The sequence below is a fragment of the Gracilinanus agilis genome, chromosome 1 (genome assembly GCF_016433145.1).
Source record: "Gracilinanus agilis isolate LMUSP501 chromosome 1, AgileGrace, whole genome shotgun sequence".
NCBI classification, from domain to species: Eukaryota; Metazoa; Chordata; class Mammalia; order Didelphimorphia; family Didelphidae; genus Gracilinanus; species Gracilinanus agilis.
The window spans coordinates 253001613-253029400 of record NC_058130.1 but is presented as its reverse complement, the minus strand read 5'-3'; the positions used below and the strand labels follow the sequence as shown (position 1 = coordinate 253029400).

At 39.7% G+C, this 27788-nt stretch overlaps 1 protein-coding gene across 1 annotated transcript; it reads left to right on the top strand.

Moving 5' to 3' along the window:
- The first annotated feature begins 298 nt into the window (after positions 1-298).
- On the top strand, positions 299-27788 carry GRHPR (glyoxylate and hydroxypyruvate reductase). Its single transcript, XM_044660967.1, has 9 exons — positions 299-455; positions 6271-6401; positions 7637-7709; positions 7906-8022; positions 10170-10258; positions 13925-14029; positions 21162-21297; positions 25055-25185; positions 27362-27788. The coding sequence occupies exons 1-9, from the start codon at positions 370-372 to the stop codon at positions 27481-27483; spliced, it is 990 nt and encodes a 329-aa protein (XP_044516902.1). The 5' UTR covers positions 299-369; the 3' UTR covers positions 27484-27788.

Below are 27788 nucleotides of genomic sequence, written 5' to 3'. Positions count from 1 at the left end.
ACCGGGGGCTGGGAGAGATCAGGGGAAGGCCTGCAGCAGAGAGGTTAAGCCTTTAAAGGAGCTCGGGATTCCAAGAGGCTGGGGAGAGAAGACGGAGCCTCACACGTTGGACTGGGAGGACCTAGGCCCAGCGGGGCACGACAATGCAGGCCTAGTGCTCTAGCCCTCGGCACGGCGCAGCTCTCCCGGAAAGGGGTGGGCTCTAGATCCGGGGAGGAGCGGGAGGCGTGGAGACCAGCCCGGCCTGAGAATAAAGGCCGGGGCCGGGGGCGTGAGCAAGTCTCGGAAAGGGCTTCGGTCCCGCCCCGCCCCGCTATCCACCCCGCCCCGAACCTGCACTTCTTAAGTCTTCCTCTAGGGAGCAGGGCAATGAGACTGACTGCGCGACTGATGAAGGTGTTTATTACCCGGAGGATCCCCCCTGAGGGGCAGGCCCTGCTGGACCAGGCCAAAATGTAAGAGGGGCACCCCCGACTCCCATCCCACTCGCGAGCCTCGGCTCCAGTCGTTTCTCGACCGGCTCTCCCCGACTTCCGGAGTCCGCATACGCCCGGGAGCATGCCCGCCCGCTGTTAGCGCGCGCCGGCCGAGCACCCGGGGAACCCCGCTTGAGCCCGGAGAAACCCAGGCCTCAAGGGCGAGCTTAACTTGTACGCCTGCAGATACCCCCTTCCCTCTCTTGCTTATCTTCTTGCCCACTCCAGCACCTGTGCTTAGTTTGTAAAGCCGGGACTCCCGCCCCCTGCCTCAGTCCTGTGCCCACACTCCACGCACATGCTTAATTCATACACCCAGAGGGCTTGTCTGTCCACTCGTGTCCTCAGCCTGCACGGCCCCCGCCGCCGCCTCGGGCCTCTCCCCCAACCCCAACCTGGGTTTGCGCCTCTCCTCCCTCATCTAGTTAAGTTGCCGCACCCTGGATCCAAGTCCCGGGACCCAAGTGTCAGCCTTAGAGTTGGTTTCTCTGTTTTTTGTTTTTGTTTTTTTAAACCCTTAACTTCTGTGTATTGGCTCCTAGGCAGAAGAGCGGTAAGGGTAGGCAGTGGGAGTCAAGTGACCTGCCCAGGGTCACACAGCCGGGAAGTGTCTGAGGTCACATTTGAACCTAGGACTTCCCGTCTCTAGGCCTGACTCTCAATCCACTGAGCTACCCAGCTGCCCCCTAGTTTCTCTGTTTTAAAACAATTGGGCTCCCCAAGAGGGAAAGGAGGGAAGGTGCAATGGCCCAAACTTCTCCAGGTCTTAGGTTGGCGTCCTAAGAATTGTCCGGCGCTTGGGGGAGTAGAAGAGGAAGAGAGTCCAGAAAAAGCATGCCGTGGTGGGGGGAGGGAAGGAGAGGGAGAGGGAAAGAAGGAGAGAGAGAGAGAGGGAAAGAAGGAGAGAGAGAGAGAGAGAGAGAGAGAGAGAGAGAGAGAGAGAGAGAGAGAGAGAGCGAGAGAGAGCGCTCCTGCTGCCTGCATTTGCAACCTTTGCCTCTTTTTTTTACCGTCGGTGCCCATTTGCGGCTTTGCCTGGACATACTTTTGAGTTGCCAATACCAGTTATGTCGGTTACACCTTGCAGCTTGTGATGTTTTCAGCAAGGTTTCATTCAAGTCTGAAACGGAGATCACAAGCCAGCCAGCCGCTGGCTGCAGTGGCTCCTTAGCAGGCCACCGTAGTAAGGGACAGATTAGGAAATAGTGCGTACAGACATTGCGGTCCAAAGTTCAAAAGGCAATGGAATGCCAGGGCCCGAAAAGACCTTGGAGCTCATTCAGGCCAACTCCTTCCCTCTTACTAATGAGGAAAAGGGGAGCATTTAAGAGGTCAGATAACTTGCTGACTGTCACAGGGCTGGTAAGTTCTTGGGTTTGTCTGTGTGACCTTGTACCTCAGTTTCCCCATCTTTAAAATGGAGGGGTTAAACTCCACGGCCACTGGGAGCTCTCCCATTTCTAGATCCATGGATCCGAAGATCCTATGATTTCTAAAGGTCTTTATAAGACCTACACACCTTAGGGTCAATTAGGTTATTTTGCTATCTTGTGTTTCTAAAAGATCTGTTCAGACTGAAATAGAATTGCAAGACAGGGTAGCTTTGAGATTCTCAGGATTTCTACCAAGTACCCTTTTAGCATGTTTACCAAGTCTGGCTTTAATTATTTCTTGTTCTATGGGTGCATTCTAAAAATCTTTAAAAACAAAGTTTAGTTGTACATTTTTCTTCCTGAAAATCTTTTAAAAATAAAATCTAGTTGTACATTTTTGTTTCTGAAAATGTTTTTTAAAAACTTGTACATTTTTCTTCTTGAAAATCGTTTGAAATTAAATTTAGTTATACATTTTTCTTCCTCTTGAAAAGGACTGGGGAAGTAGAAATGTGCATATGTTGCTCTTCAATCATAATTTTATTGAGGTTTTTTACAAAAACTCATTGAGACCCACTCCTTGGTAGGGTCCCCCAGTCAGAGTGTTTTGGTACAAGCTATATAATAGTGCCTAGCTCTCAGGGTTGTTGTGAGGATCAAATGAGCTACAGAAAGGGCCTTTGCAACCTTAAAATGCTATATAAATGCTATTGGTGTCAATATAGCACCTTCCTTGGAGCCATGATCATTATCTCCCCCTCCCCTTCCCATTGCTGGATTCACAGGCTAACCACACGTGTGTGATAGTCCAGAGTGGGCAGAAAGTATGCATGGGAGGGAGGGAGATATTCCCAGGGGCACTAATTAAACATCTCTGTGGAGTGGGGGCCCAGGATAGCAAAGTGACCTTTTTGGGTGTTGCATGCCCTCAATGATCTTTTTTTTTTTTTGGTGGGTTTTCTTACAGCCAAGGTGCCATATTAACATTGTTGGGTAATATTCTATGACCTAATATCACCTTCACCAAAGGTCAAAAAATAAAATCAATTTTATTCTTTTGGGATTACCCTCCCTCCCCATGTCCTACTCTGCAATGGATGATTCAAGATAAAATCTGTTAATGCTTGACTTGTGGAGGTCAAAGGAAGACAGAAATGGAAATAAGGCAATAAGTAATCAGTAAACTCAGCCCGATTTTTTGTGATCTTCCTTCAGAAAAGTTAAGCCCTAGTTTGTACAAATCTGTTCATCATACCTTGTGATGTTGTAATAATAATTCTTAGGTGGAGATAATCATCTTTCAGCCATTTTTTCAGTTGTGTCCCATTCTTTATGACCCCCTTTTGGGGTTTTCTCAGCAAAGATACTGGAACGGTTGGCCATTTCCTTCTCCAGCTCATTTTACAGATGAGGAAACTGAGGCAAACAGGATGACTTGCCCAGGGTCACACAGTAGGAAGTGGCTGAGGCCAGATTTGAACGCAGGAAAATGAATATGGCTTACTCCAGGCCCAGTCTCATAATGTTATGAAGAAAGCTCTTTCTTTGTAAACTTTCATGGGCTTAAACATAAGTTACTATGTAATCTATGTATATAGACATTCTGTTTTTTTGTTTTTCACTCCTGAAACATGGTGAAATGTTAGCCCCCAATATAGGCTATACCCAAATCCCCCAGTCCAACTAGAACAAAACCTTTAGGGGCAGCTGGGTGGCTCAGTGGATAGAGAGCCAGTTCTAGAGATGGAAGGTCCTGTGTTCAGATCCAGCCTCAGGCTCTTCTTAGCTTTATGACCCAGGGCAAGTCACTTAACCCTAATCACCTAACCCTTACTGTTCTTCACCTTGGAAAAGATACTTAGTAGCAGTTCTAAGACAGAAGATAAGAGTTTAATTAAAAAGAAAAGAGCAAAACCTGAGTGCTTCTCTTATTTCCCTTTACCTCTTTAAAAAAAGGATGTTACGGGGGTAGCTGGGTAGCTCAGTGGAGTGAGAGTCAGGCCTAGAGACAGGAGGTCCTAGGTTCAAACCCGGCCTCAGCCACTTCCCAGCTGTGTGACCCTGGGCAAGTCACTTGACCCCCATTGCCCACCCTTACCAACCTTCCACTTAGGAGACAATACACCAAAGTACAAGGGTTTAAAAAAAAAAAAAAAAAAAAAGGATGTTACCAGTGAAAGTGATGAAGACAAAGAGATGGGTGATGATGAAAAGGAATAAAATGTTGGCTTGAACTAAATAAAATTTAAATATTTGTGGCAACCACATGTTTTAATATAATTTTATATACTTCAAAAGCGGTAATGTTTGTAAAGTGCTTATGTAGCACAGGATATGGCATATAGTGAGTCTCTAATAAATGTATCAAGGCAGTTTGTGCCTCAGTGGATAGAACACTGAGCCTGGAGTCAGGAAGACCTGAATTTAAATCCAACTTCAGAAATTTCCTAGCTGGGTGACCCAGGCAAGTCACTTAACCTCTGTATTTCTCAAGAAGAAAATGAGAAACCTCTCCAGTATCCTTGCCAAGAAAACCCCATGGACAGCTATGGTCTGTGAGGTCATGAAGAGTCAGACACGAGGAACAACAAAAATACTTACTCCCTTCCCCCCACACAGGCCCTTCCCCACCCAAATTGGTGGTTAAAGTGCTAGATTTGGAGTCATTAAAATTCTGGTTTCAAAGGTTCGACTTTTGACACCAAAAAAGGCAAAACTTTCCCGAGTTTCAGAAAACTTTAAGCCCAGTCTGTTAATTATATAGAAAGGTTAAGATTTGCTTTGGATGGGTAGGATGTCACATGATATTTGCAAACCAATAGTCTAAGGCTTCAGGATTGCTTAACAAAAAAATCACTAATAAAAAGTTTGGGTGATTTTTGTAAATAGGAAACACTTTGGAAGTACAAGATAACAACAATAAAAATTGCTTCATTTAAGTAAAGGACAAAATAAAAGTTATTTGAGGTTCCATGTTTAATACAGTGAAAATCCTTATAATGAAGGTAAATTTGAATAACTCCAAAGCACAAAATGCTGATGAACTGCCCTTGCTACAATTCTTAATACCCAAAACATCCTACTGCAAGAGATTCAAGAACAATGGTGGGGCAGCTAGGCAACTCAGTAGATAAAGAGCCAGGTCTGGATATAGGAGGTCTTGGGTTCAGATGTAACTTCAGATACTTCCTAGCTGTGTGACCCGGGGCAAGTCATGGGCAAGTCACTTAACTCTGTTTGCCTCAGTTTCCTCATCTGTCATATGAGCTGAAGAAGGAAATGGCTAACCACTCCAGTATCTTGGCCAAGAAAACCTCAAGTGGAGTCATGAAGAGTTGGACAGGAATGAAACGATTGAACCTCAACAGGGAACAGTATATAAAGAGTTGGGTCAGGGAATGGGGGAGAAGATAGTATGGAAATGTGCTGGTGAAGACCTGGATTCCTATAGGAGAAGGCCAAAGCTAGCCTGAAAGAGCCTTATGTGGTTCCAAAAGTGGGATTCCAAGTTCCCGTGGGGAGGTGACTTGGTATAGATGTGGCTTCCAAAGGATAGATGCTCTTACACCTTTGTCTTTGTATTCCAAGAATTCCACACAAAGCCAGGCACCCAAGACAGGCTTAATAAATGCTTGATTAACTGGGAAGAGTACCCAACAAATGTTAACCAGAGCATCTGGATACCTGAGCTCTGGGTCTGATTCTAGTGCTAGTTAGCCGTAGGGGTTGAATGTAGTCATTTAAGCCTTAGTATCATTCCTTTGGCAAGTGAGAAAGATAGAAAGGCCCCTTTTTAAGTCTTAAGTAAGGCTGACAGGATAAATGTCTCATTAAGAAATTATAAAAAAATGCACATAAATGCAGAGTTTTAATTAAAATGGATTCAGTTAAACCCACTTTTCTTGTTCAGTCATCTCAGCCTCATCTGAATCTTTGTGACTCCCATTTGGGTTTGGGGGGAGAGGTTTGGGCAAAGACACTGGAGTGGTTTGCCATTTCCTCCTCTACCCTATTAACAAAATGAGGAAACTGAGGCAAACTGGGTTAAGTGATTTGCCTCAGATCACCCAGCTGGCATATGTCTCATGTCAGATTTCAGCTCAAAAAGAAGTCTCCTTCACTCTAGCTTGGCACTTTATCCACTGTGCCACCTCGCCAACCCAGACTACATGGAAGGCCTTTCTAAACCCAAGTCACTTAGCCTCTCTGAGGGTCAGTTTTCTCATCTGTAAAATGGGAATAATATAACACCTCCATCGCAGAGTCATGAGAATCAGGGATGGTAATAACACTGCATCTCAGACACTTCACAAATGTCCAAGCACCATATAAATGTGAGCCGTTGTTATTAAGGACAACTATAGTTGTCCTCATCTTGAAGTTTATACAGCTAGCTGGGTAACTCTTCTTTAATCTTTCAGTTGTAAAGTACAGCATTGGAACACAGATGAACCTATACCAAGAGAGGATTTGTTGAAAGGCATTGCCGGAGCACATGGTCTGCTTTGCCTTTTGAGTGATAAAGTAGACAAAAAAGTCCTGGATGCTGCAGGTGTGTATTTGGGATCCCAGACTGAAATTTTGAACTATGTACTCTAAGGACCCTGGACAGTTCCTGGTTGAACCTCCCTTGTGTTTTGGAATTGGTACCTGCTCCTAATCCATTTTTTGTTTTTAAATTTGTTTGATCCAACTTACTAAATGCCTATTTTTCTGCCAGACTTGGCTGTGCAAAGCACTAGAAATAAAGATAAAAATGAAACCATTCCAGCCCTCTGTTCCTGCCCTCAAGACCTGTTCATAAATAACCCTTTACTATAAGATAGGGCCTGAGAGCTGGACGGTAGAAGGTCAGGCAGCATGCTTCCAAACCATACAGTGGGATAGGACATCAAGGAAATGGCACCCGAGTTAAACCTGCAAGAAGGAAGGGTTGGGGGAGAGGAAGCAGGGGGTAACCAGCAATAGAGAAGAGGGGGAGGAAGGGGAAGAGGAAGAGTCCCTTCCAAGTGTAGGGAATGCATGATCAAGAGCACAGAGATGGCTTTTGTTGCAAGATATAAAACTGTTTAATTTGACCTCAGTTTAATTGACATCTATAGCCTTTTTTTAGGGTACTTTAAAAAAAAACCCTGACCTTCCATCCTAGACTCAATACTGTGTATTGGTTCTAAGGTAGGAGAGTAGTGAGGGCTAGACAATGAGGGTTAAGTGACTTGTCTAGGGTCACATACTAGAACATGTCTGAGGTCAAATTTGAACCCAGGACCTCCCATCTCTAGACCTGACTCTCAATCCACTGAGCCATCTAGCTGCCTCTAAATTGTAGTCTATAGAATTACATTGAAATCAAGATAAAATTTTTTCCCATCCAAGTTCACAGACCCTCTAAAATATGTACATATGAAAGAGAGAGAGAAAGAGACAGAGAAAGACAGAGACCCACCTCAGGTTAAGATATCCTGGGTTGAAATGACCTCTAATGTCCTTTCCAGCCCAAATTCTACAATCCTATGCCTGATCTTTGTACCCACAGTGCCTTACACAATGTAGCCCTTTAATAAGTGTTGGTTTTGTGTAGCCAAATGCCAATAGAAGGCCTGTTGGCAGAAAAAACTGAATTGGGCCCAAAAGAGCAAGAACAAAGGTCACATTTCCTAAAAAGAAAGCAAGCCATGTTAGATAATATATTTCTCTCTTCCATGGGTATTGTCAGGATTAATGTTTAAAACATCTCAAATTCTATCATGGAAGAAAAATAATTTTTGGTTTCTTTCTACTTATCAGGATCCAACCTTAAAGTAATCAGCACACTGTCTGTGGGAGTTGACCATCTTGACCTGGTTGAAATTAAAAAGCGGTAAATGCAGCTTTTGTTCTTTTCTAAAGCGCATTAGGGATCTTAGGAGTTACTGGAGGGGAAAGAAGAGAATTCTTAATAAGTCAGACAAAAGGATTGACTCGGAAAGTGGAAGGATTAAGTAGAACTCTGGAAAAGGGAAGTAAAGGGATATTCTCTGTGGCACTTATGGAAACTTTGTTTCTTGCATTTCTAGAGGGATCCGTGTGGGCTACACGCCAGACGTTCTGACCGATGCCACAGCAGAGCTTGCAGTTGCCTTACTCCTCACCACCTGTCGGCGGCTGCCTGAGGCCATAGGGGAGGTGAAAAAGTAAGTATGTGTAAGTCAGAAAGATTGAGAGTGGCTCTCTATCTCTCTCTCCGTCTCCCTCTCTCTCTCTCTTCCCTTGCTCTCCCTCTCTCTCTGTCTTTCTCTATCTCTCTGACTCTCTCCTTCTTTCTGTCTCCATCTCTCTTCTTTGTCTCTCTCCCTCCTTTCTGTCTCTCTTTTTCTCTCCTCTGTCTCACCTTCTGTCTCTCTCTCTGTCTCTCTCTTCCCTCTCCCTCTCTCTCTCCTCTTTACCTCTCTTTCTCTGTCTGTCTCTCCCTTTCTGTGTGTTATTCTCTGCCCATCTCTCTCCCTTTCCTCTTTTTTAATCTTTCTCTTCTCTCTCTTCTGTTCTCTTCCTATCTCTTCTCTTTTTCTCTTTCTTTTTTTCTTGTTCTCTTCCTGTGTCTATCTCTCTTTTTAACTATGGTGCATATTTTATTATAGTCTTTTTTTATTTAGCTAATGAATGTATGGTAACTTTTTATTAACTTGGCATATGTTCATTAATCATAGTACTCCATTCCCTTGACAGTGTCAGGTCAAAGAGAGTAAAACTTCCTGAGGAGATTTTGTTTTAGCTGATTGTTAACATGTATGAGGGAACTACTGTGTAGACAAATTTTAAACTTTTTCTTTTTTTTATTTATCTTTTTCAAAGCAGATAAATTGAGACTTGCATGGATTTTCCTCCAAAGGTTAAAAGGAGCAGGACCCTCATTTGCCCTTCATCATATAGAAACTTCTAACTCACCATGCTGCTGAGTGCATTAAGTAAAAAAAAAATGTGTTTTGGAACTTGAAAATACAAACAATACCTGGTGATTTAGCATAATTAAGGCCTACATTTTCTACATATCCAGTTTTTCAAAATGAATCTCTTCTATCTTGTTACCAGAGGCATCCATACTGTCTCAAAGTGTTTTGTTTTTTGAGAACAAATTTTGTAAAGCAGAAGAAGTACTGATCTTGAGTCAGAGGACTTGGTTTTGAGTCCTAGGTTTAATACTTACCACCTTTGAAACCTCAGGCAAGTCAATACACTATTCCAAACCTCAGTTTCCTGATCCCAAAACTAGGGATATAATACACAGTACCCACATCACAGGTTGGAAAGCATTGTAAACCATAAAGTACTATTCAAACAAAAGCTCCTGTATTTCTTTCCCCTTCGTTTGTGGCCATACCTTCCTTATTCCTCCCCACACTGCCACTTAGAAGAGCATCAGCACAATTTGCCAGGAGTGAGAACTGCCTCTGCATTCCATTTCATCTTTTTTTTTTTTTACATTTTTATTTTGAATATTTTCCCATAGTTACATGTTTCATGTTCTTTCTCTCTTCCCCAAACCCCCCTAACCTCCCTTAGCTGATGCACAATTCCACTGGGTTTTACATGTATCATTGATTAAGACCTAATTCCATATTATTGATAGTTGGACTAGAGTTATTGTTTAGTGTCTACATCTCCATCAGTCCATGTGTTCAAGCAGTTGTTTTTCCTCTGTGTTTCTCCTCCCACAGTTTTTCCTCTGAATGTGGCTAGTTTTCTTTCTCATAAGTCCCTCAGCCTTTCTCTGGATCATTGCATTGCTGCTAATAGAGAAGACCATTTCGTTCGATTGTACCATCAGTCTCTGTGTACAATGTTTTCCTGGATCTGCTCCTTTCACTCTGCATCAATTCCTGGAGGTCATTCCAGTTCACGTCATTCCATTTCATCTTGATAAACATTTATTAATGCTTGCTGTGTGCAAAGCCTTGTTCAAAAATGAGTGATTGTTACATTTATATTTATGGGTATCAGTGCCCCAGCTAACTTGTAGGGTTTCTGACTCTCCTAGAACCAAAGCTTCATAAACCTAACAGTTGAACTGTTGCTTTGACCCCTGTGGGTGTTCAATTAAGTAAGATGTGCCTAGAGTTGGGGTTTTTTTTAATTGATTTGATTAGTCTTTTCGGCCATAGAGTCATACCTATGTCCCACTTTTGTCTCCTACAAAACATTATCTTGACCTGAGTTATGTAGCTGCCCTGTCTGCTACAAAGAGTTGGATATGACTAAAAAATGACTGAACAACATACTTGAGGTATAATATTAAATTCTTGCCAAAGAATTTTAGTTTTTTTTTCTTTTCTTTTTATTCCAGTGGTGGTTGGACTTCATGGAAGCCACTCTGGTTGTGTGGCTATGGGCTTACAAACAGCACAGTTGGAATTATTGGTCTGGGAAGGATAGGTAATGTCTCATTTCTGCTTTTTATACCATTGATTAGAATTAAGGACATACATAATAATCTTCTGTCTGAAACATTGCTGAGTAATCCTTAGGGAAAAAAAAGTTTAAATGTTTTTAAATTTGTTTTTTTCCTTCTCACCAAAGAGTTCCTTGTACTAATGAAATCACAGATCTGAAGTTTTAAAAAGCCCACTTACTATAGAGTCAAAAAGACATTGGTACATGGGCTACCACAGTCTGAACCTTTGTTTCTAGATCCATAAAATGGGGGTTGTAAAAATAATAATTAGGGGAGCAATGCAAGGTGCAAGATACACTAAACAGACTCTTGTTAATGAAAATAAACTATTTATTTAAATATATATAAGGGAAAAAGGATTTCTAATTCTAAGGGATTCTAACTCCACCCAAATAAACTCCTAAGTCCTGCAAGGAACCGCTTCTCCTGTGATTCACAGGCTACACTAATCCTCCTTGATCTAACTAACCAAATTTATACTATTCTAAATAAACCTAATCACTCTAACTCTTAACTTTGCCTTTAAGTTATAAAGATAACCAAGGCTAGCTAGTTGAGTCTTCACAAGAATCAAGTTAGGACTTTGAGCCTTAACAGACTCAGAGTCCAAACCAAAGACCAGGTTTTCTTTGGTCTTTTCAGAATTTAACCAATCTATAAAAAGTAACAGATAAATGAATAGTGTTTCCCAAACTGGAAAAGTAAACACTATGCTCCTTCAGGTCTTTCACTCAGACGGAGAGAGAGGCAAAGATGTTACCTTCTCCAGTCCTGAGAGAGAAAGAAGCTGTGTGTAGCTCTATCAACTGCCAGAAGCCTACTCCCGGAATACCACACCCACAGAGTGTAACTGTCATAGAAATAACAGTTACAACTGCCATCAGTTGAAATTAACACTCTCTCTTAACTCTATTTGAAACTCCAATTCTTTCTCAAACCAGCTTCTCTCCTTATCTCTAAACTAATAAAATAATACTTATTTTCTAATATCATCCTTATAGCATATGGGAGAAATAAAAGATCTCTCCCATATGCTTGCTATTCTATGTAATTCTAAAGCTATATCTAATCTTATTATTATACTTTCTTTAAAAAATAGCCTTAATTGTATGCTTATCTTATCCTATTCTTATTGCTACACTTATCTTTGCTAACCTGTATTAAAGGGATATAAATTAAAGAAAAGAAAATTTCAAAGAAAACAAATAATCATTGAAAACATAGTTGCACAAATGCAAGTGCAAAATATATAATTACAGAAATTCAAAATGCAAAATGCAAACTTTTGAAAAACATTTGAAACAAAATACATTACAAAACCAATTTAAGTTATGTTTTACAAAAAAACTAAATAATAACTATGCAAAACTCATGCAAACTGCATTTTACAAATCCTATTTGAACAATTCAAATGGAACTCTTTAATGTGCTAAAACCTTATCCTATTGCTAATACAGAAAACTAAAATTAACTACATTAAAACTCAAAATCAACTTACTATACTAATACAATTAAAACTTTGTAATAATTTAACTATATACACATCTATGGAAATATACAGATATATACAAATCCTACACCTGTGTATATGTTATATACAAACTATTTACATGTTGCAGGAGGAAAATAAACTTCCCCCCTCAAGATAGTTTAAGAAAACCTTAAAGATTTTCTTTTAAAAGATTATGTTTTCTCGATGTTATTTCTTAGGAACATATAAAGTGTTCCTGTGAGATAAGATCTTATTAATTTATTGTGTACAATTACAATTTTACCAAGATGAACTCAACAAACTCAATGTTTGTTCCTGTTCCTCATTCTCTAATTCTCCATTGATTTCTCCTGTACTGATTTCCCATGTTTTTAAAATATCTTTTTCATTTTCATTAGTTATTATTTCATTGCCCAGAGTTCTTACTCCATTTTCTCCATATACTATATTTTTAACTGCACAGTCCTTGGCACACCTTCATAATGAAGTTGCACCTTTTTGCATATCGTGTTTCTTTCTCAAGCCAGCTTCTCTACTTCTTATCTCTAAACTAATAAAATAATACTTATTTTCTAGTATCATCCTTATAGGGGTGATATTTGCACCACCTACTTTACAGAGTTGCAAGGAAAGCTCTTTGCAAAAAATGTCATCTTGCATACTTTAGGGAGATCCTTATTATATTATATAGAAAACATTCTTTCAGAAAATGGAAGAACTCAGTAAATGTTCCATTAGATGTCCAAAGAACAAGTAAATAGATAGAAATCAGTAATGTAAACCTTTATCTTATGGTGAAAATTTAGAACTTAGAACAGTGGCAGCCCATTTAGCCCAAGCTTCTAAAATAGTCCTTTATATTATCTTATTTCTGATTTTAAAAACAAAGAAAACGTACAAAAACCTAAAGGCTTAAAAAAAAAAAAGAAGACAAAAAGCAGCCAAAAGAGAAATATTTAACCCAGTGGGGAAAAAGCTAAGAATTCTGTACATGCCTAGAGCTTAAATTCACCCCTTCCTTTTGATATATTGAAAAAAAATCAGAAGACTTGAATTCATAAATCTTGGGTCCAAACTATGGCTCCCATATTTACAAACTGTATGTGATTGGCTTTTTTCGTTTGTAAAATGAAGAAAATAAATAGCATGGCACTGTGATGACCTTCATTTGAATCCCAGATCTGTGGCTTACTACTTCTCTGACTTCAGGAAAATCAGTCTCCCTGCCCTCCCCCGGGATCTTAATTGGCTCTTCTCTAAAATGAGGAGCTGAATGAGATGATTTCTGAGCTCCCTTTTTCAGCTCTAAATCTATGATCTGCTTCTCCATCACTCCCAGGCCTGCAGTGGGGAAAATACTCTGTAAAAACAGATGGTGCTCTACAAGTGCAAGGTATCATTCCAGTGATCAGATAGTTGTACACAATCCAGACATGTTTCCTTAAGCCCAGATTTCGATCAACATGTGCTTTTCACTGAAATTCTCTCATTGCACCTCTTTGGACATACTCCTTTCCAAGTGGTCGTGCTCCTGAGTACAACTGATCTCTATCATCCCTAGGAATTTAGAGATTGCTTTGGTGGGGGAAAAAAATGACCATATACACATACACTTTTCCCCAAACCGTCCACCCACAGCCTTTCTTTTTTTTCCCAGTAACATTTTATTGTATTTTTTCCCCAATTACATGTAGAAAGAATTTCTAACATTTGTTTTCTAATGACATTTTGTGATCCAAATTCCTTCCCTCTAAAAAGCAAGCAGTTGATATAGGTTGTACATGTACTATCATGCCATACGTATTTCCATATTCATCATGTCACGAAAGAAGACATCACACGTACAAGAAAAAACTCATGAAGGAAATAAAGTGAAAAATGACTTCAGTCTGCACTCAGACCCCATTAGATCCTTCTATGAGGGGGATATGCAGTTGTCTCGGATCACTGGATTGTTGTTATCGGTTAAGTTGTTCACAGCTGATCATTGAACAGCCTCACTGTTCCTGAACCCATGTTCTTTCTCTAATCAAAGAGGAACCTGCCTGCTGTACCCTGTCCTCCAAAGGTGAAAGGGAGCAAACACACTGACTCCAAATTTAGGGGAAATAACTGCTGGGGCAGAATGACACGGATGGTATTTTCTTATTTTCAGGCCAAGCTATCGCCCGTCGTCTAAAACCATTTGGAGTCCAGAGATTTTTATATACTGGACGTCAACCCAAGCCCAAGGAGGCTGCTGAATTCCAAGCAGAGTTTGGTAAGTTTGGAATTTTATCAGAAGGCAACCAGGCATATACTCGGGTTGTTTCTAGCAAATCCTGCAAATGGGAATTACTCAGGTCAGCTTTGTTTACCATTTGCTCCAGGAATGTTTTTATTAAAGCATGATGTAATAGGGAGGAATATGGCTCAAGTGTATAGAAAGCTGGCCTTGGAGCCAGGAGGATCCAGACACATATCCTCATCCTGACACACCCAGACTGAGCGTCCCTGGACAAATTACTGAAACTCTCAGCGTTCTAGCTAATTCTCAAGAAAAATGGTTGCTGTGCCCTTTTTTCAAAGAGAAGACTTGGAAAAAAATCACCACTTGATAATCAGAAAGACTTAGGTTTGAGTCTTGGCTGAACTTTTCTTTCTTGACCTATAAAATGGGGATAATATTTGTACCAACTACTTTCCAGGGTTGTTATATTTGCAAATATAACAATAAATATTTTAATATTAATAAATATTTATGAATATTTTTGTTTATAAATATAGCATTATTTTTAGCACAGGGTTGTTGTATTTGTAAATACAACACTAAATATGTATTATTAATTTGTTATTAATTTATCATTAATAAATATTTACATCGATAAATATAACACTATATCATGCACTTTGCAGAGTTGTTTTATTTATAAATGTAACTATAAATATTTGTTCATTTATTATTAAGAAATTATATTTATACTATTTGTATCATCATCTTTGTAGGGTTGTTATATTTATAAACCTAACAGTAATTGTTTATCCATTTATTATTAATACAATGTTTATAAATATAACAATATCTGTAACCACCTACTTTGCAGGATTGTTATATTTATAAATCATTTGACTATGACCTATGTTTGACCTTAATGGCATCAGAAGCATAATTAACCTTTAGTCCTGGTTTCTTTGTCCTTGACCCCTTTAGTCATGCTATCTCACAACCCTGAAATTTTCAGGCTAGAAGTGACAGAATCATCTAGTCTAATGCCTTCATTTTACATTTGCAAAAATTGGATTAACCATTTCCATTTCATCTGCAAAATGTAGGGTCTGTACTAGCCAGTCTTCTCCCTCCAAGATTCAATGAACTAATGGTTTAAATTAAATTTAGTCATGGTTTAAAAATATTTATTTTAAAAGTTTATAATATTTACAAACACAAATGTAAAAACCCACACAGGTGAGGTGATCTTGGCCAAGGTTACAGAATCCATTAGCAACAAAGCCAGTCAGTCAAGAAACATTTGTTAAGCTCCTATGGTGCCATCTCCCATCCCCCTCACGTCTGACAGGTTCACCATTACTGGCCTAGATGATCCTGATGGAAGTAATAAAGGAAAGCAGGTTTGCCCATTGTATGTCACTCCTTACTCTAGAACTATTTTTGAAGTAAAATTTGAGAAGAAAAGTAGAACTCTGCTTCCCTGCCCCCAACTCTGAAAGCTCAAGGTACCCTTCTTCTCTATGACTAAATATTTTTTTCAATTCTACTTATTGGATGGCTTATCTTTTTTTTCCTCCTTAACTTACTGATTTTTGTCCTTCAAAAGAGATTTTAGGTTAGATGGCTTTGAATTTTGTTGTCTTCTCAAGCACTCTCCCCTTGCCTCAGTTATTAGGAATATTTCTGCCTGTGTCTCAGCCCCTGAGACAAATGGAGAAAATTGCTGCCAGGCATATCATAACTCCAAGAAATATTCTGGGAAGAACTCCCTTCTTCCTAGGTTAGTGATGGCAAACCTATGGTACATATGCCAAAGAGGGCATGTAGAAGGTTCTCTGAGGGCACACAGTCTCCGCCCCCTGCCTCCCTGACTCTGACCCAAGGTCATTACTATAAAGGCAGAGGGACTCAGGCAGAGCTGCTCCCCTCCCCCTCTCCACCAAGCCTGATGACATTTTTTTTCATATCTACCCATCTACCATCCCTCTACCCATTAGCCAATGAGAGGGCGCGGGATAAAGTGGGTGGCTCATAGGTGGCAGAGATGGAGGGGAGCAGAGTGCTTGGGCCACTCCCTTCCCCATCTCTGTGTGTGCTGAGAACATTTCTCACATGACCCCTCCACCCAGCAGCCCAATGGGAGTGCTTTCTCTCTCCCCTAGGTGTGGTAAGGGAGAGGCAGAGCATGTGGTCTCTGAGGGGTGAGGCAGGCAGCATGGCACTCAGTCTGGTGGATGGGGTTGGGGATGGGACCAGGCACTCCATCTCTAAAAGGTTTGCCATCACTGTCCCAGGTAGAAATACTGATGAATTCAGTTTGACAGCCTGCCAGGTAGAAAACTCTGTGCTAGGCACTGGGGATACAAAGATAAAAAAAAATAAACAGACCCTGCCCTTGAGGAGCTTACATTCTATTGAGGGGATACAGCTTGTCCCCGGGAAACTAAGTACAAAGAGAGAGGAGCTGGGTGGCTCAGGGAACTGAGAGCCAAAACTAAAGATGGGAGGTCCTGGGTTCAGATGTGACCTCAGATACTTCCTAGCTGTGGGACCTTGGGCAAGTCACTTCACCTCCATTGCCAAATCCTTCACTCTTCTGCCTTGGAACCAATACACAGTATTGATTCTAAGATGGAAGGTAAGGTGTTTTTTTTTAATAAAGTAAATTTAAAATGTGTACAGAATTATACCAATTAATTTCAAGTGGGAAAGAGTGTTAATTCAATAACTGATAAGATTGAGAAAGACCTCAGGTAGAAGGTAGCACCTGAAATGCGCCTTGAAGGAAGCTAGAAATCCAGGGTTCCAGTAATAATAGCAATAATATAGTGTAACAATATATTAAGATTATATATTGCTTATATTATAATTAATTATGCTTTATAGCACAATTAATTATATTTTGTTATTTATAAATATTTACTGAATATTATTATATTATGTTATAATATTATTATTCTATTATAATATTATTCTAGCCAAGATTTATATAGCACTTACTATGTGCCAGATATAATACTAAGCACTTTACAAGTATTACCTCATATCTCACATCTTTATAACAACCATAGGAAGTAGGTGCTCTTCTTATCCTCATTTTACAGATGAGAAAACTGAGACAAACAAGTTAGGTGACTTGTCCAGGGCCACAGAGTAAATAAGTGTTTCAGGTCAGATTTGAACTTGGGGCTTCCTGCATCCAAGCTGATGCTAATATCTAAGATCTTTGGATAATTTCATTCAAACAGTTATCTTGGGCTGAATTTTCCTAGAAATGTTTCAATTTTAGATCATTCTATGCCTGCTCATTCCCAAGCTCTTCAATTAAATGGAATTATTATTGTGTTAAATAATAGTATCATTAAGTAGACTTCAGAGCCGAAGGGACCTTAGAGTTTTAGCCCAACCCCTTGCTATCTAGTTTTACAGAGATAGAGACTGAGGCCAGAGAGCTTGAATGATTTGTCTCAGGTCACCCAGCAGAGCCAGAATTTTAAGCCAAATCTTTTGGTTCCAAATTCTTCAGTGTTTTTTCTACTCTGTCCCATGTTTAAGAAGCGGGTCTTATTGCATACTTTGGCTGTCTTGGCCCTTTCCACGCATAAGCATCTCAAGGTTCACGTTGTTTCATAAAGTCTCCATCCCTTTTGGTCTGCGTGCCTTTGCTGATATGATTCCCTAAACCTTAAATGTATATGGAATGTCCCTCTGGGTGCCTTCCGAGGCTGCTCATCCATCTCCGATGTCTCCTGGTCAGCCTGCTGTCCCCTGAGACTCCAAGGAGCCGGAGTGCATGCTGCGGCCAGACCGCTGCAGAGCCGCTAGGCTGGGTGGACAGCAGCCTACCCCATCCCCATTGGTGACCCGGGGCCTTCCCCAACCCCAAGGGTCCCCCTGCAGGAATGAGCGACCGAAAGAGGCACTGGGAGTGCACAGAGTATGGTCATATAGCCACGGTGCCAGAGTCAAAGCCAGTCCTGGCTTTTGTCCTGCTGCTGGACTTTGGTGACTCTGGAAGAGAGAGCAAAACTGGCGACTCTGTGCAGCTCTACCTCCCTGAAATGCAATCCACTCACAAGTCAAGAGAGTGCCCTGTGATGTTACTGGCCCCCTGAAAATGAAGGACAAACAGCCACAAATATCTTCTATCTATATTTTGGTAAAATAAATTTCAGTTGCCTAGTATACATCGGTTTTTTAAGTTGTATACACTCAAAAAAGTAATATTTTATAACAATAAGTTATAGATGATACAAAGATATAAATGGATGATAAAGTACAATTTCTCAGAGAGTCATCCACATTTTCACACTCATCAGACTTCTGAGTGCTCTTCTGATAATAAATATCTGTCATTCTAATGTTGTCTGTAGATTTGGGACTTATTCCCCCTACCTATAGGCATACTATTCAGTTGGCTTCTGAGAACATTGCTGACTCTATTCCCACCCCTTCTCTCCCTCCCCGGTTCTAGGGTGCCCCCGGTGCTCCAAGGGTGGCAGCGGTGATTTTGGATGCCATTAGCTTAGGCCTCCTAGTCACCAGTGACCAGCATCCCAGTGCCAATGAATCAATCAGGGTCTCCTGATAGCACCAGGACGCAATGAACATCTGTTGGGTTTTACAAAGAGACATTTCCTGAGAAGGTGGAGCATGAACCAGAGGGCCAGTGTATACCGTCTCAAAGGCTGCAGCCTCACTCTCCCTTTCTCAGTTTGTGTCCGAGTCTCTGGCCTTCTCCTGTTGTACCTGCAGAGTTCTATTCCTTAACATCAGCCCGTGTCCATCACTTCCCAGGCGTCTGGGGCATGGATTGGTGGGCTCAGCCGTGTGATATCCGAGGTTTGAGATGGATTGAAAATGATGAAGGAGGGAGATGGCCCACTTAGGGAGGATCTCATGCTTCTCAGTATCCCAGTCCTTTGTATCTCTTCTGAATTTGGGGAAATTTTCCCCTAAACAAGAGGTCGTGAGCTCCTACAATATAATAGCTTATATTTTTATAGCACTTTAAAGTCTTTTTTGCAGAGTACACCTAGATTTTCTCACTTTATCTTTGAGGTAGACGTTACTACTATCCCCATTTTACAAATGAGAAAATTGAAGCATCCAGGTGAAAGTCACCCAGGTTGGAAGTGTCTGAGGCCAGATTCAAGCCCAAATCTTGGTTCCAAGGCCAGGCCCTATACCATGTAGATGCCTCAAAGAATAAAAGTGACAGTTTATTCATGACCCAGAAAAAATTACTGTTTGTACTCTTGGCTCCCCTGAGTCAGCCCGTACACTCTTAAGTGTGTTATAAGTACAGTGAATCAGGATCTTCTTTTTGTGAGACAAATTCAGAGGCCCTTTGGGGTAGCAAGGTGGCTTAGTGGAAAGAGTAGTGGCCTTAGAATCAGGAAGAGTCATCTTGATGAGTTCAAATCCAACCTCAGACATTTATTAGCTGTGGGACTCTGAATGTGTGTACATGTATATCCTTATCAGCCAGAGTAGGGCTGGCAGATTTTTTCAAATTTACCCCCAAGCCTGGTTTCTTAATTTAGTGACATGAATCACATTTCAAAGCATTAGCACTGGAAAGTAGTCTTAACTATCACTATCTCATTAGACTGTGTCATCAGGAAATTGCTTTTCAGATGACCTACTCTCTCATCCACCAAGAATAGCACTTGCCCAGGGAACCTGCTTAGAAGAAAACTAGTTAGTGACATACAAGGAAGAATGGGAAGTTTTCTCTTGCATTATCTTTATTATTCAGTTTACATTTATTAAGTAAGTGCCCTCTGTGCACTGGGGATATAAAAGAGGTAAAAGGCAGTGTCCCTGTCCTCAAGGAGCTTCCAGGCTTTTATATAGGATAAACAGGAAATAATTAACAAAGTCTGGGAGGGGAGCCACACTCAAGAGGTATTGGGAATGGTTTCCTGTAGAAGTTGAGATCTTAGTTGGCACTGAAAGGAAGCTAAGAGGCTGAAATGAGGAAGGAAGATGTTCCAAGCTTGGGGATGATGGTTGTTCAATTCTTTCAGTTGTGGCTGACTCTTTGGGACCCCATTTGGGTTTTTCTTGGCAAAAATACTGGAATGGTTTGCCATATTCTTCTCCAGCTCATTTTACAGGTGAGGAAACTGAGGCAAACAGTTAAGTGACTTGCCCAGAGTCTCAGAGCTAAGAAGTGTCTGAAACTAGATTTGAACTCAGGGAAGATCAATCCAGGCCTGATGCTCTATCCACTGTGCCACCTAGCTACCCTACTGCTGGCATAGAGTATTCCTAAGGAGGAAAGTCCTCCTGCCTATACAGGTGAGCAGCCATTCTCCAATTTAAAGTTTCAGCCTCCTGGGGCCTTTAAAAGGTGACAGGATCGTCCAAGTGAATCAGTCAGAAGTGATTCTGAAACTCAAGGTTTCTTGACTCTAAGGTCAGCTCTCTCACAAAGCTTCCACCCTGCCTTCTACATTTTAATATTACAATTAAGATTCCATATTTTAATATTACAAATTGTAAATGAGCAATAAATATGAAAAAATTAACTCACCATGACATGTATTTCTTTTGTGGTAAGTCAAGTGTGTTAATGGTGAAGGCTCAAAAGCCTGTGTTGGACAATAAAACATGGGGCGCTTGCAAAAAAAAAAAATTATGGGAAAAAATGTCTTATCTGGGCTGCAACAGGATAGGTTGTCCATTGTCACCAAATGTCAAAATTCTGACTTGCCTGTTGCCCTGTTTTTAGTCTGATTCTTTTAGTGCAGGGGCCAGCAACATATGGCTCTCGAGCCATATCTGGCTCTTTTGAGGGCCAGATATGGCTCTTTCTGCAGGAGCCATAAAGTCATTTTTTTTCAGGCGGTTACAGGAGTGTGCACTGTGAGCACTGTATGGCTCTCACGAAATTACATTTTAAAAAATGTGGCGTTGATGGCTCTCACAGCCAAAAAGGTTGCCGACCCCTGTTTTAGTGGATCTCTCAGATCCTTGAAACTAGGTTAATTTTAACTGGCCAAGGCAGGTGTCATCATTTTACTTCTAAAAAGGGAAAATGAGACCCTTTCAAAGAAGCCTACTGATAGGAGAGCAAAGTGTATCAAAACCATAGTTCCCATTCTTTGGGGAGTGATTCGACTCTTTCCTGTTTCTATACTTATTGATCCATCCCTTCTCCCATTCTTCCCTTAAGTGCCAATTCATCAGCTGGCAGCTGAATCAGACTTTGTTGTGGTGACTTGTGCTTTAACCTCTGAAACCAAGGGACTCTGCAACAAGGACTTCTTCCAGAAAATGAAAAACACTGCTGTGTTCATCAACATAAGCAGGTAAAGATTGATGACATGTGTTCAAACCAGTGGAAATGAGTGTTGGATATGGGGAGAGTTAAGGGGGGTGAAGGGGAAAGTAAAAACATGAATCATGTAACCATGTAACTTAATTTTTCTAAAAAAAACATAAGCAGGTAAGGCTCATACTCTGGTGTAAGGTTTATTTTTAAAAAGATAGATACTCCTAGAGACGGGAGGTCCTAGGTTCAAATCCAGCCTCAGACACTTCCCAGCTGTGTGACCCTGGGCAAGTCACTTGACCCCCATTGCCTACCCTTACCACTCTTCCACCTATAAATCAATAAACAGAAGTTAAGGGTTTAAAAATAAAATAAAAATAAACTAAAAATAAAAAAAAGATAGATACTTTTATTCTTTTTTAATTTTGATTTCACATTTTCAGTGCTGTATACAGATAGCTGTTTGAATGTGTATTTCTTTCCTTGAACCAGGCCAAAGAGAAAATCAGAAAATCAGAAATAAAATGAAGACCATGATCTCTATTTGATTCTGAAAAAAAAAAAAATTAAATCTCAACTTCAGGGTAGCTAGGTGGCTCAGGTGGATAAAGGGCCAGAACTAGCGACAGGAGGCCCTGGGTTCAAATATGATCTCAGATATTTCCTAGCTGTGTGACTCTGGACAAGTCACTTAACCCAAACCGCCTAGTCTTTACTGCTTTTCTGTCTTGGAACTGATACTTATTATTAATTCTAAGACAGAAGGTAAAGGTTTTTAAATATATATATATAATATTGAGATATATGTGTGATATATATTATATAGAAAATATTATATAGAATATAAAATATAGATACTAGATGATATATAGAATATAAATATATTTGTACATAATATAGAATATATTCTATAGAAAATATTATATAGAACATATAGAAAATATTCTATATCTTATATAGAATAAATATTTATATATGATAGAGAATATATATTCCATAGAAAATATATAGAACATTATATAGAATATGTTTATGTATTATGTAGAATATATAGAATAGAATTATATATCATATATAAATAAATATAAACTGTAATATACCATATTCCCTGGGAGGGGGAAGCTTAATTATAGGTTTTAAGCACTTTAAACTGGTTGCTACAGAAGGGATGGGGACATAGCTCTACAGAAAGCATTGCCAATTATTTTGTAGCACAGAGCATAGTGGAATCTTAGTAAGAAGATCTGGATTTGAATCCCCCCTGAAACACTAGCTGTGTGATCTCAGCAAGTCACCTTTTATTATCTGTAAAAGAGGTAGGAAAACAGGCCCTTAATTCACAGGGTTGCTCCAAGCATCAATAGAGGTAATATACATGCTTCTTCAGATGTTAGCATATTAAGCCAGCAGTCGTGATTATTCTCGTTTCTGGAAGAGACAGGAAGGTATCTGGCATTGCTTAGGAAAGACTAACATGCTCTCTCCACCAGGGGGAGTGCAGCCAAGTGCTAGAAAAGAGTTTGAGTTACTTTTCATTAAATGGGCAATTATTGAACAACTAATCTGTTCCTCCTCTCATGCTTCCAAAAATCCTGGAGAGAATAAGAACTCTCCCAAATTAAGTAAAGAAGAGATGCTCCCAATCTCTAACAGCAGAGTTCCTGACTCTGAAACATTTGTGTTGTCATTCTTCAGTCGTTTCAAAATCTTTATGACCCCCTCTGGGGTTTTCTTGGCAAAGATACTGGAGTAGTTTGCCATTTCCTTTTTCAGCTCATCTGACTGATGAGAAAACTGAGGCAAATGGGTTTAAGTGACTTCCTCAAGGTCCTATAGCTAGGAAGTATTTGAGGCCAGATTTGAACTTGGGAAGATGAGACTTCCTAACTCCAGGTCTGGCCAGCACTCTATCTACTACACCACCTAACTGTCATAATTGTTTGATACAGTAATTTAGAATATTCTTTTTTTCAAAATCCTTACCTTCTGTCTTAGACAAAAGAATGGTAAGGCTAGGCCATGGGGTTTAAGTGACTTGCCCACAGTCACCCAGCTAATTTAGAATATTCTTAAGGGGCAGTGTGGTGACTCAGTGGACAGAGAGCCAAGCCTAGAAGCACGGGGTCCTGGGTTCTAATGTGGCCTCAGACATTTCTAGCTGCATGACCCTGGGCAAGTCATTTAATCTCTCATTGCCTAGCCCTTACTGCTCTTCTGCCTTGGAACCAATACACAGTATTAACTCTAAGACTGAAAGTAAGGATTTAAAATAAAATAAAATGTAACCTTAAATGCCCTCCTTCAGCAAGATATCCCCCAGTCCATCAACAAGTACCTACCTTACTCATTGCCAGGCCCACAAGGCAGTAAAGATATAAAGACCAAAAAAATTAAAACTGTATGTGCCCTTAAGGAGCTTATGTTCTATGGCAGAGAAACATTAAAAAAATTTTAGAATAAACATGAGAGGTACTCAAGGTAAATATAGACAGTTGGGGTCTAATGCCCACTCTGCCACTAACTTTCTTCAAGAACATACACTATTCAAAGAATTTAAGACCAAGCAAAAGATAGAGACTATTACAAAATGTAAAATGAATAATTTTGATTACATTAAATTAAAAAGGGTTTGTACAAACAAAACTAATGCAACCAAAATTAGAAGGGAAGCAACAAATTGGGAAAAAATCTTTATAACATGAATAGGCAGTTTTCAGATAAAGAAATCAAAACTATCAATAAGCACATGAAAAAGTGTTCTAAATCTCTTATAATTAGAGAAATGCAAATCAAAACAACTCTGAGGTACCACTTCATACCTATCAGACTAGCCAATATTGCAGCAAAGGAAAATGATAAATATTGGGGGGGATGTGGCAAAATTAGGACACTAAATACACTGCTGGTGGAGTTGTGAATTGGTCCAACCATTCTGGAGGGCAATTTGGAACTGTGCGCAAAAAGCTTTAAAAGACTGCCTGCCCTTTGATCCAGCCATACCACTGCTGGGTTTGTACCCCAGAGAGATAATAAGGAAAAAGACTTGTACAAAAATATTCATAGCTGTGCTTCTTGTAGTGGCAAAAAAATTGGAAAATGAGGGGGTGTCCATCAATTGGGGAATGGCTAAACAAATTGTGGTATCTGTTGGTGATGGAATACTATTGTGCTGAAAGGAATAATGAACTGGAGGAATTCCATGTGAACTGGGATGACCTCCAGGAATTGATGCAGAGTGAAAGGAACAGAACCAGGAGAACATTGTACACAGAGACTGATACACTGTGGTAAAATCAAATGTAATGGACTTCTGTACTAGCAGCAATGCAGTGATCTAGGACAAATTCTGAGGGACTTATGAGAAAGAATGCTATCCTCATCTAGAGAAAGAACTGTGGGAACAGAAATGCAGAAGAAAAACATAGGATTGATCATATGGTTTGATGAGGAAGTGATTGGGGATGTTGACTTTAAACGATCACTATTGCAAATAGTAATAATATGGAAGTGGGTTTAGCTAGTTTTTTAAGGATATCTTCACTTTAAATGGCTTTGATGTAGTTTAAGGGAACCAATGGACTTGACCCATTTATTAAAATTTTAACTGAGAACAAAAGGTCCTTTGTAAATAACTCTCTATTATTGATGTAAAAATTTTTTCATAAGACTAGACAAGTCAGTGTTACACTTAGCATGGACTCCTGACATAAGGGAGGTTTGTTTTTTAATAAAACCCAAGAGAGACTGTTGAGTTCTTTTACCTAAAGTACTCTTCTGATTCTTTCGGTTCCCAGGGGAGATGTGGTGAACCAGGAGGACCTTTACCAGGCTTTGCTTAATAACCAGATTGGAGCTGCTGGGCTAGATGTCACAACCCCTGAACCACTGCCCACAAACCATCCTCTCCTTTCACTGAAGAATTGTGGTAAGACTTTTACTCCTTAAAGTGGAGGTGGGAAATGGACTATAGGGACAGAATGATGTATATCATATCAAATAAAGTCATTTTGTTGGCCAGTTTTGCTTAAAGGGATATTGAGATGTAATTGGTAATTTCTCAAAGAGAAAAGAAAAGGTATCACTAATTTTTTAAAAGTAAAGTTATTTTTTAACCTTTAAAAGAACTAGAGAAGTTCAGATTTCTAGGCTCTATTCTTAGCTCTGACAGCAGCTATTTCTTTAAACCAAAACTTATTCCTCAGAACAATACCTAAAAGTAGGCATAATTTTATTTTCTGGAAACCTAAAAGCTACTGTGGAATCACTGAGTGGGTTACTTACACTGGTGAGGGGCAGGAATAAACCTTTATATCTGGCAGAAACAAGTAACATGCTGGATTCTCTAAAGAGTCTAGGTCAGGGGTCGGCAACGTATGGCTCTTGAGCCATATCTGGCTCTTTTGAGGGCCAGATATGGCTCTTTCTGCAGGAGCCATAAAGTCCATTTTTTTTCAGGCACTGTTACAGGAGCGCGCACTGTGAGCACTGTATGGCTCTCACGAAATTACATTTTAAAAAATGTGGCGTTTATGGCTCTCATGGTCAAAAAGGTTGTCGACCCCTGCTCTAGAGAAACATCTATCTCAGCTAGTAGTTTTCTTTAAATTAGTGGAGCTAAAGCCATAAAGCCAGAAAAAACTAGTTTTATGCATTATATGAAAACTGCCTAGAATAGGACCTCCAAGAGGAGAGATGACTTAAAAGCCTTTTCTTTAAAACTTTAAAGCCTTTTGAATAACTACATATCTATTGTTGGGAGGAGATTTTTTTCAGCTTCTATTTTTAGAAGGGTAATTTAGCTGCTGGTGCTTCATTTACAAAATATGGGGGGGCAGCTGGGTAGCTCAGTGGAGTGAGAGCCAGGCCTAGAGACAGGAGGTCCTAGGTTCAAACCCGGCCTCAGCCACTTCCCAGCTGTGTGACCCTGGGCAAGTCACTTGACCCCCATTGCCCACCCTTACCAATCTTCCACCTATGAAACGATACACCGAAGTACAAGGGTTTAAAAAAAAAAAAAAAAGAAACAAACAAAATATGGTGCCTTGGGCTTTGAAGTTTTAATACTTTAAAGTAACTTTCTGAGAATGATCAATAATAGACATTATCAGGTTGAGATAAATTTTTCAGTGGTTATGAAAATGGTATTCTGGTCCATTCATCCATGAATAATCATGGAAATTATCTATGGACCTTGTCAAGGGTTGACAGTGGCCCTGGTTCCAGCTTAACCAATCCTGATAATGTTCACTTTAACATACAAAATAACTGCTAAATGCTCATATTTGACAATGCACCTTACCTACCATTACCTCTGAAGGTAAGACATTAAAGACAATTTAAAATAAAGCATAGAGGTCATGTTTTACCTTTTTGGGTTTTTTTTTTACTGTGATTACTAAGTCATGTTGTATTTAAGCTCCTGAAGCTCCCAGTTAAACTACTGGTGAGAATATCATCCTCCTCCCCATAAAACACAAAAGATCTTGCCCCCTCCTTGACAGATGTCCAATGGACCAGTGCCCACATTGTAAAGAAGTGATTATAGGGTTAAGTATGGAAATGAATATTTCATTTTGAGGTTTCAATAAGTATATAGAAAAGCAACTTGAAAATTTAAAGTTCTGTGCAAACCTAACATTATTTATCATTTAGGGTCACTGCCTTAAATAGTAACTATTTATTACTAAGTACCATTTTCACATACATGCTTTTTGCTAAAAGCATCATTACCAATACCTTAGAATCAATCCTTAAAATGAAAAATAGTGTATTCTAAGAGTTTGATTTTCAATAACCATTCTAATCACATTGAATTTTTTGGCATCTTTGTGGTAAGAACCATCAACTTGTGCTGAGCATGTAACCTAGACAGTGTAATAGTGCAAAAATTATTTAGTCCATGTCTTCAAACTAAATTTCTGTTACCATGATAGTTGATGAAATGATGTGAGGCAAAAAAAAAATTATCAACAGGCAACATATAGTTATCATAGTCTTCATTCTGCTAGCCAGAAAATCTTTTCAGTTGAATTCTATGTAAATATTAAGATGTGATGCTCTTCCTTCAACCGTTTTCTGATCATTTTCTCTTTCCCATACAGTGATTCTACCACATGTGGGAAGTGCTACCCATGGAACCCGAAACACTATGTCAGTGATAGCAGCTAATAACTTATTGGCTGGCCTAAAGGATGAGCCGATGCCAAGTGAATTCAAACTATGAAGATTTTAAACAAGCAGAAATTCACAATTGAGGAAGCATTAATAAAATAATTAATATTTTTCACTTCTGTTAAACAGAAGTATGTTACTTTCACCTAAATGTTTCTGTTGTAATTAAAGAGAACAAACCCCCATACACACATACAGCTGACTCAAAACTACATGAAAGGTACCTAGGAATAACATTTACTTTGTGATTATCCACTAATTTAGGAAACAAAGATGTCAATGTATATGGCACTTTTCTTGATGAATTTATCTAGTCTAAATTGAATTTCAAAATTAAATGGCTTTTGAATTGCTTAA

Excerpts from the sequence above, each read along its gene's own strand:
- GRHPR (XM_044660967.1), top strand. The coding sequence starts at position 370 with ATGAGACTGACTGCGCGACTGATGAAGGTGTTTATTACCCGGAGGATC. Across the intron at positions 8,023-10,169 it reads GCCATAGGGGAGGTGAAAAA|TGGTGGTTGGACTTCATGGA; the intron begins GTAAGTATGTGT and ends TTTTTATTCCAG. Across the intron at positions 21,298-25,054 it reads GTGTTCATCAACATAAGCAG|GGGAGATGTGGTGAACCAGG; the intron begins GTAAAGATTGAT and ends TTCGGTTCCCAG.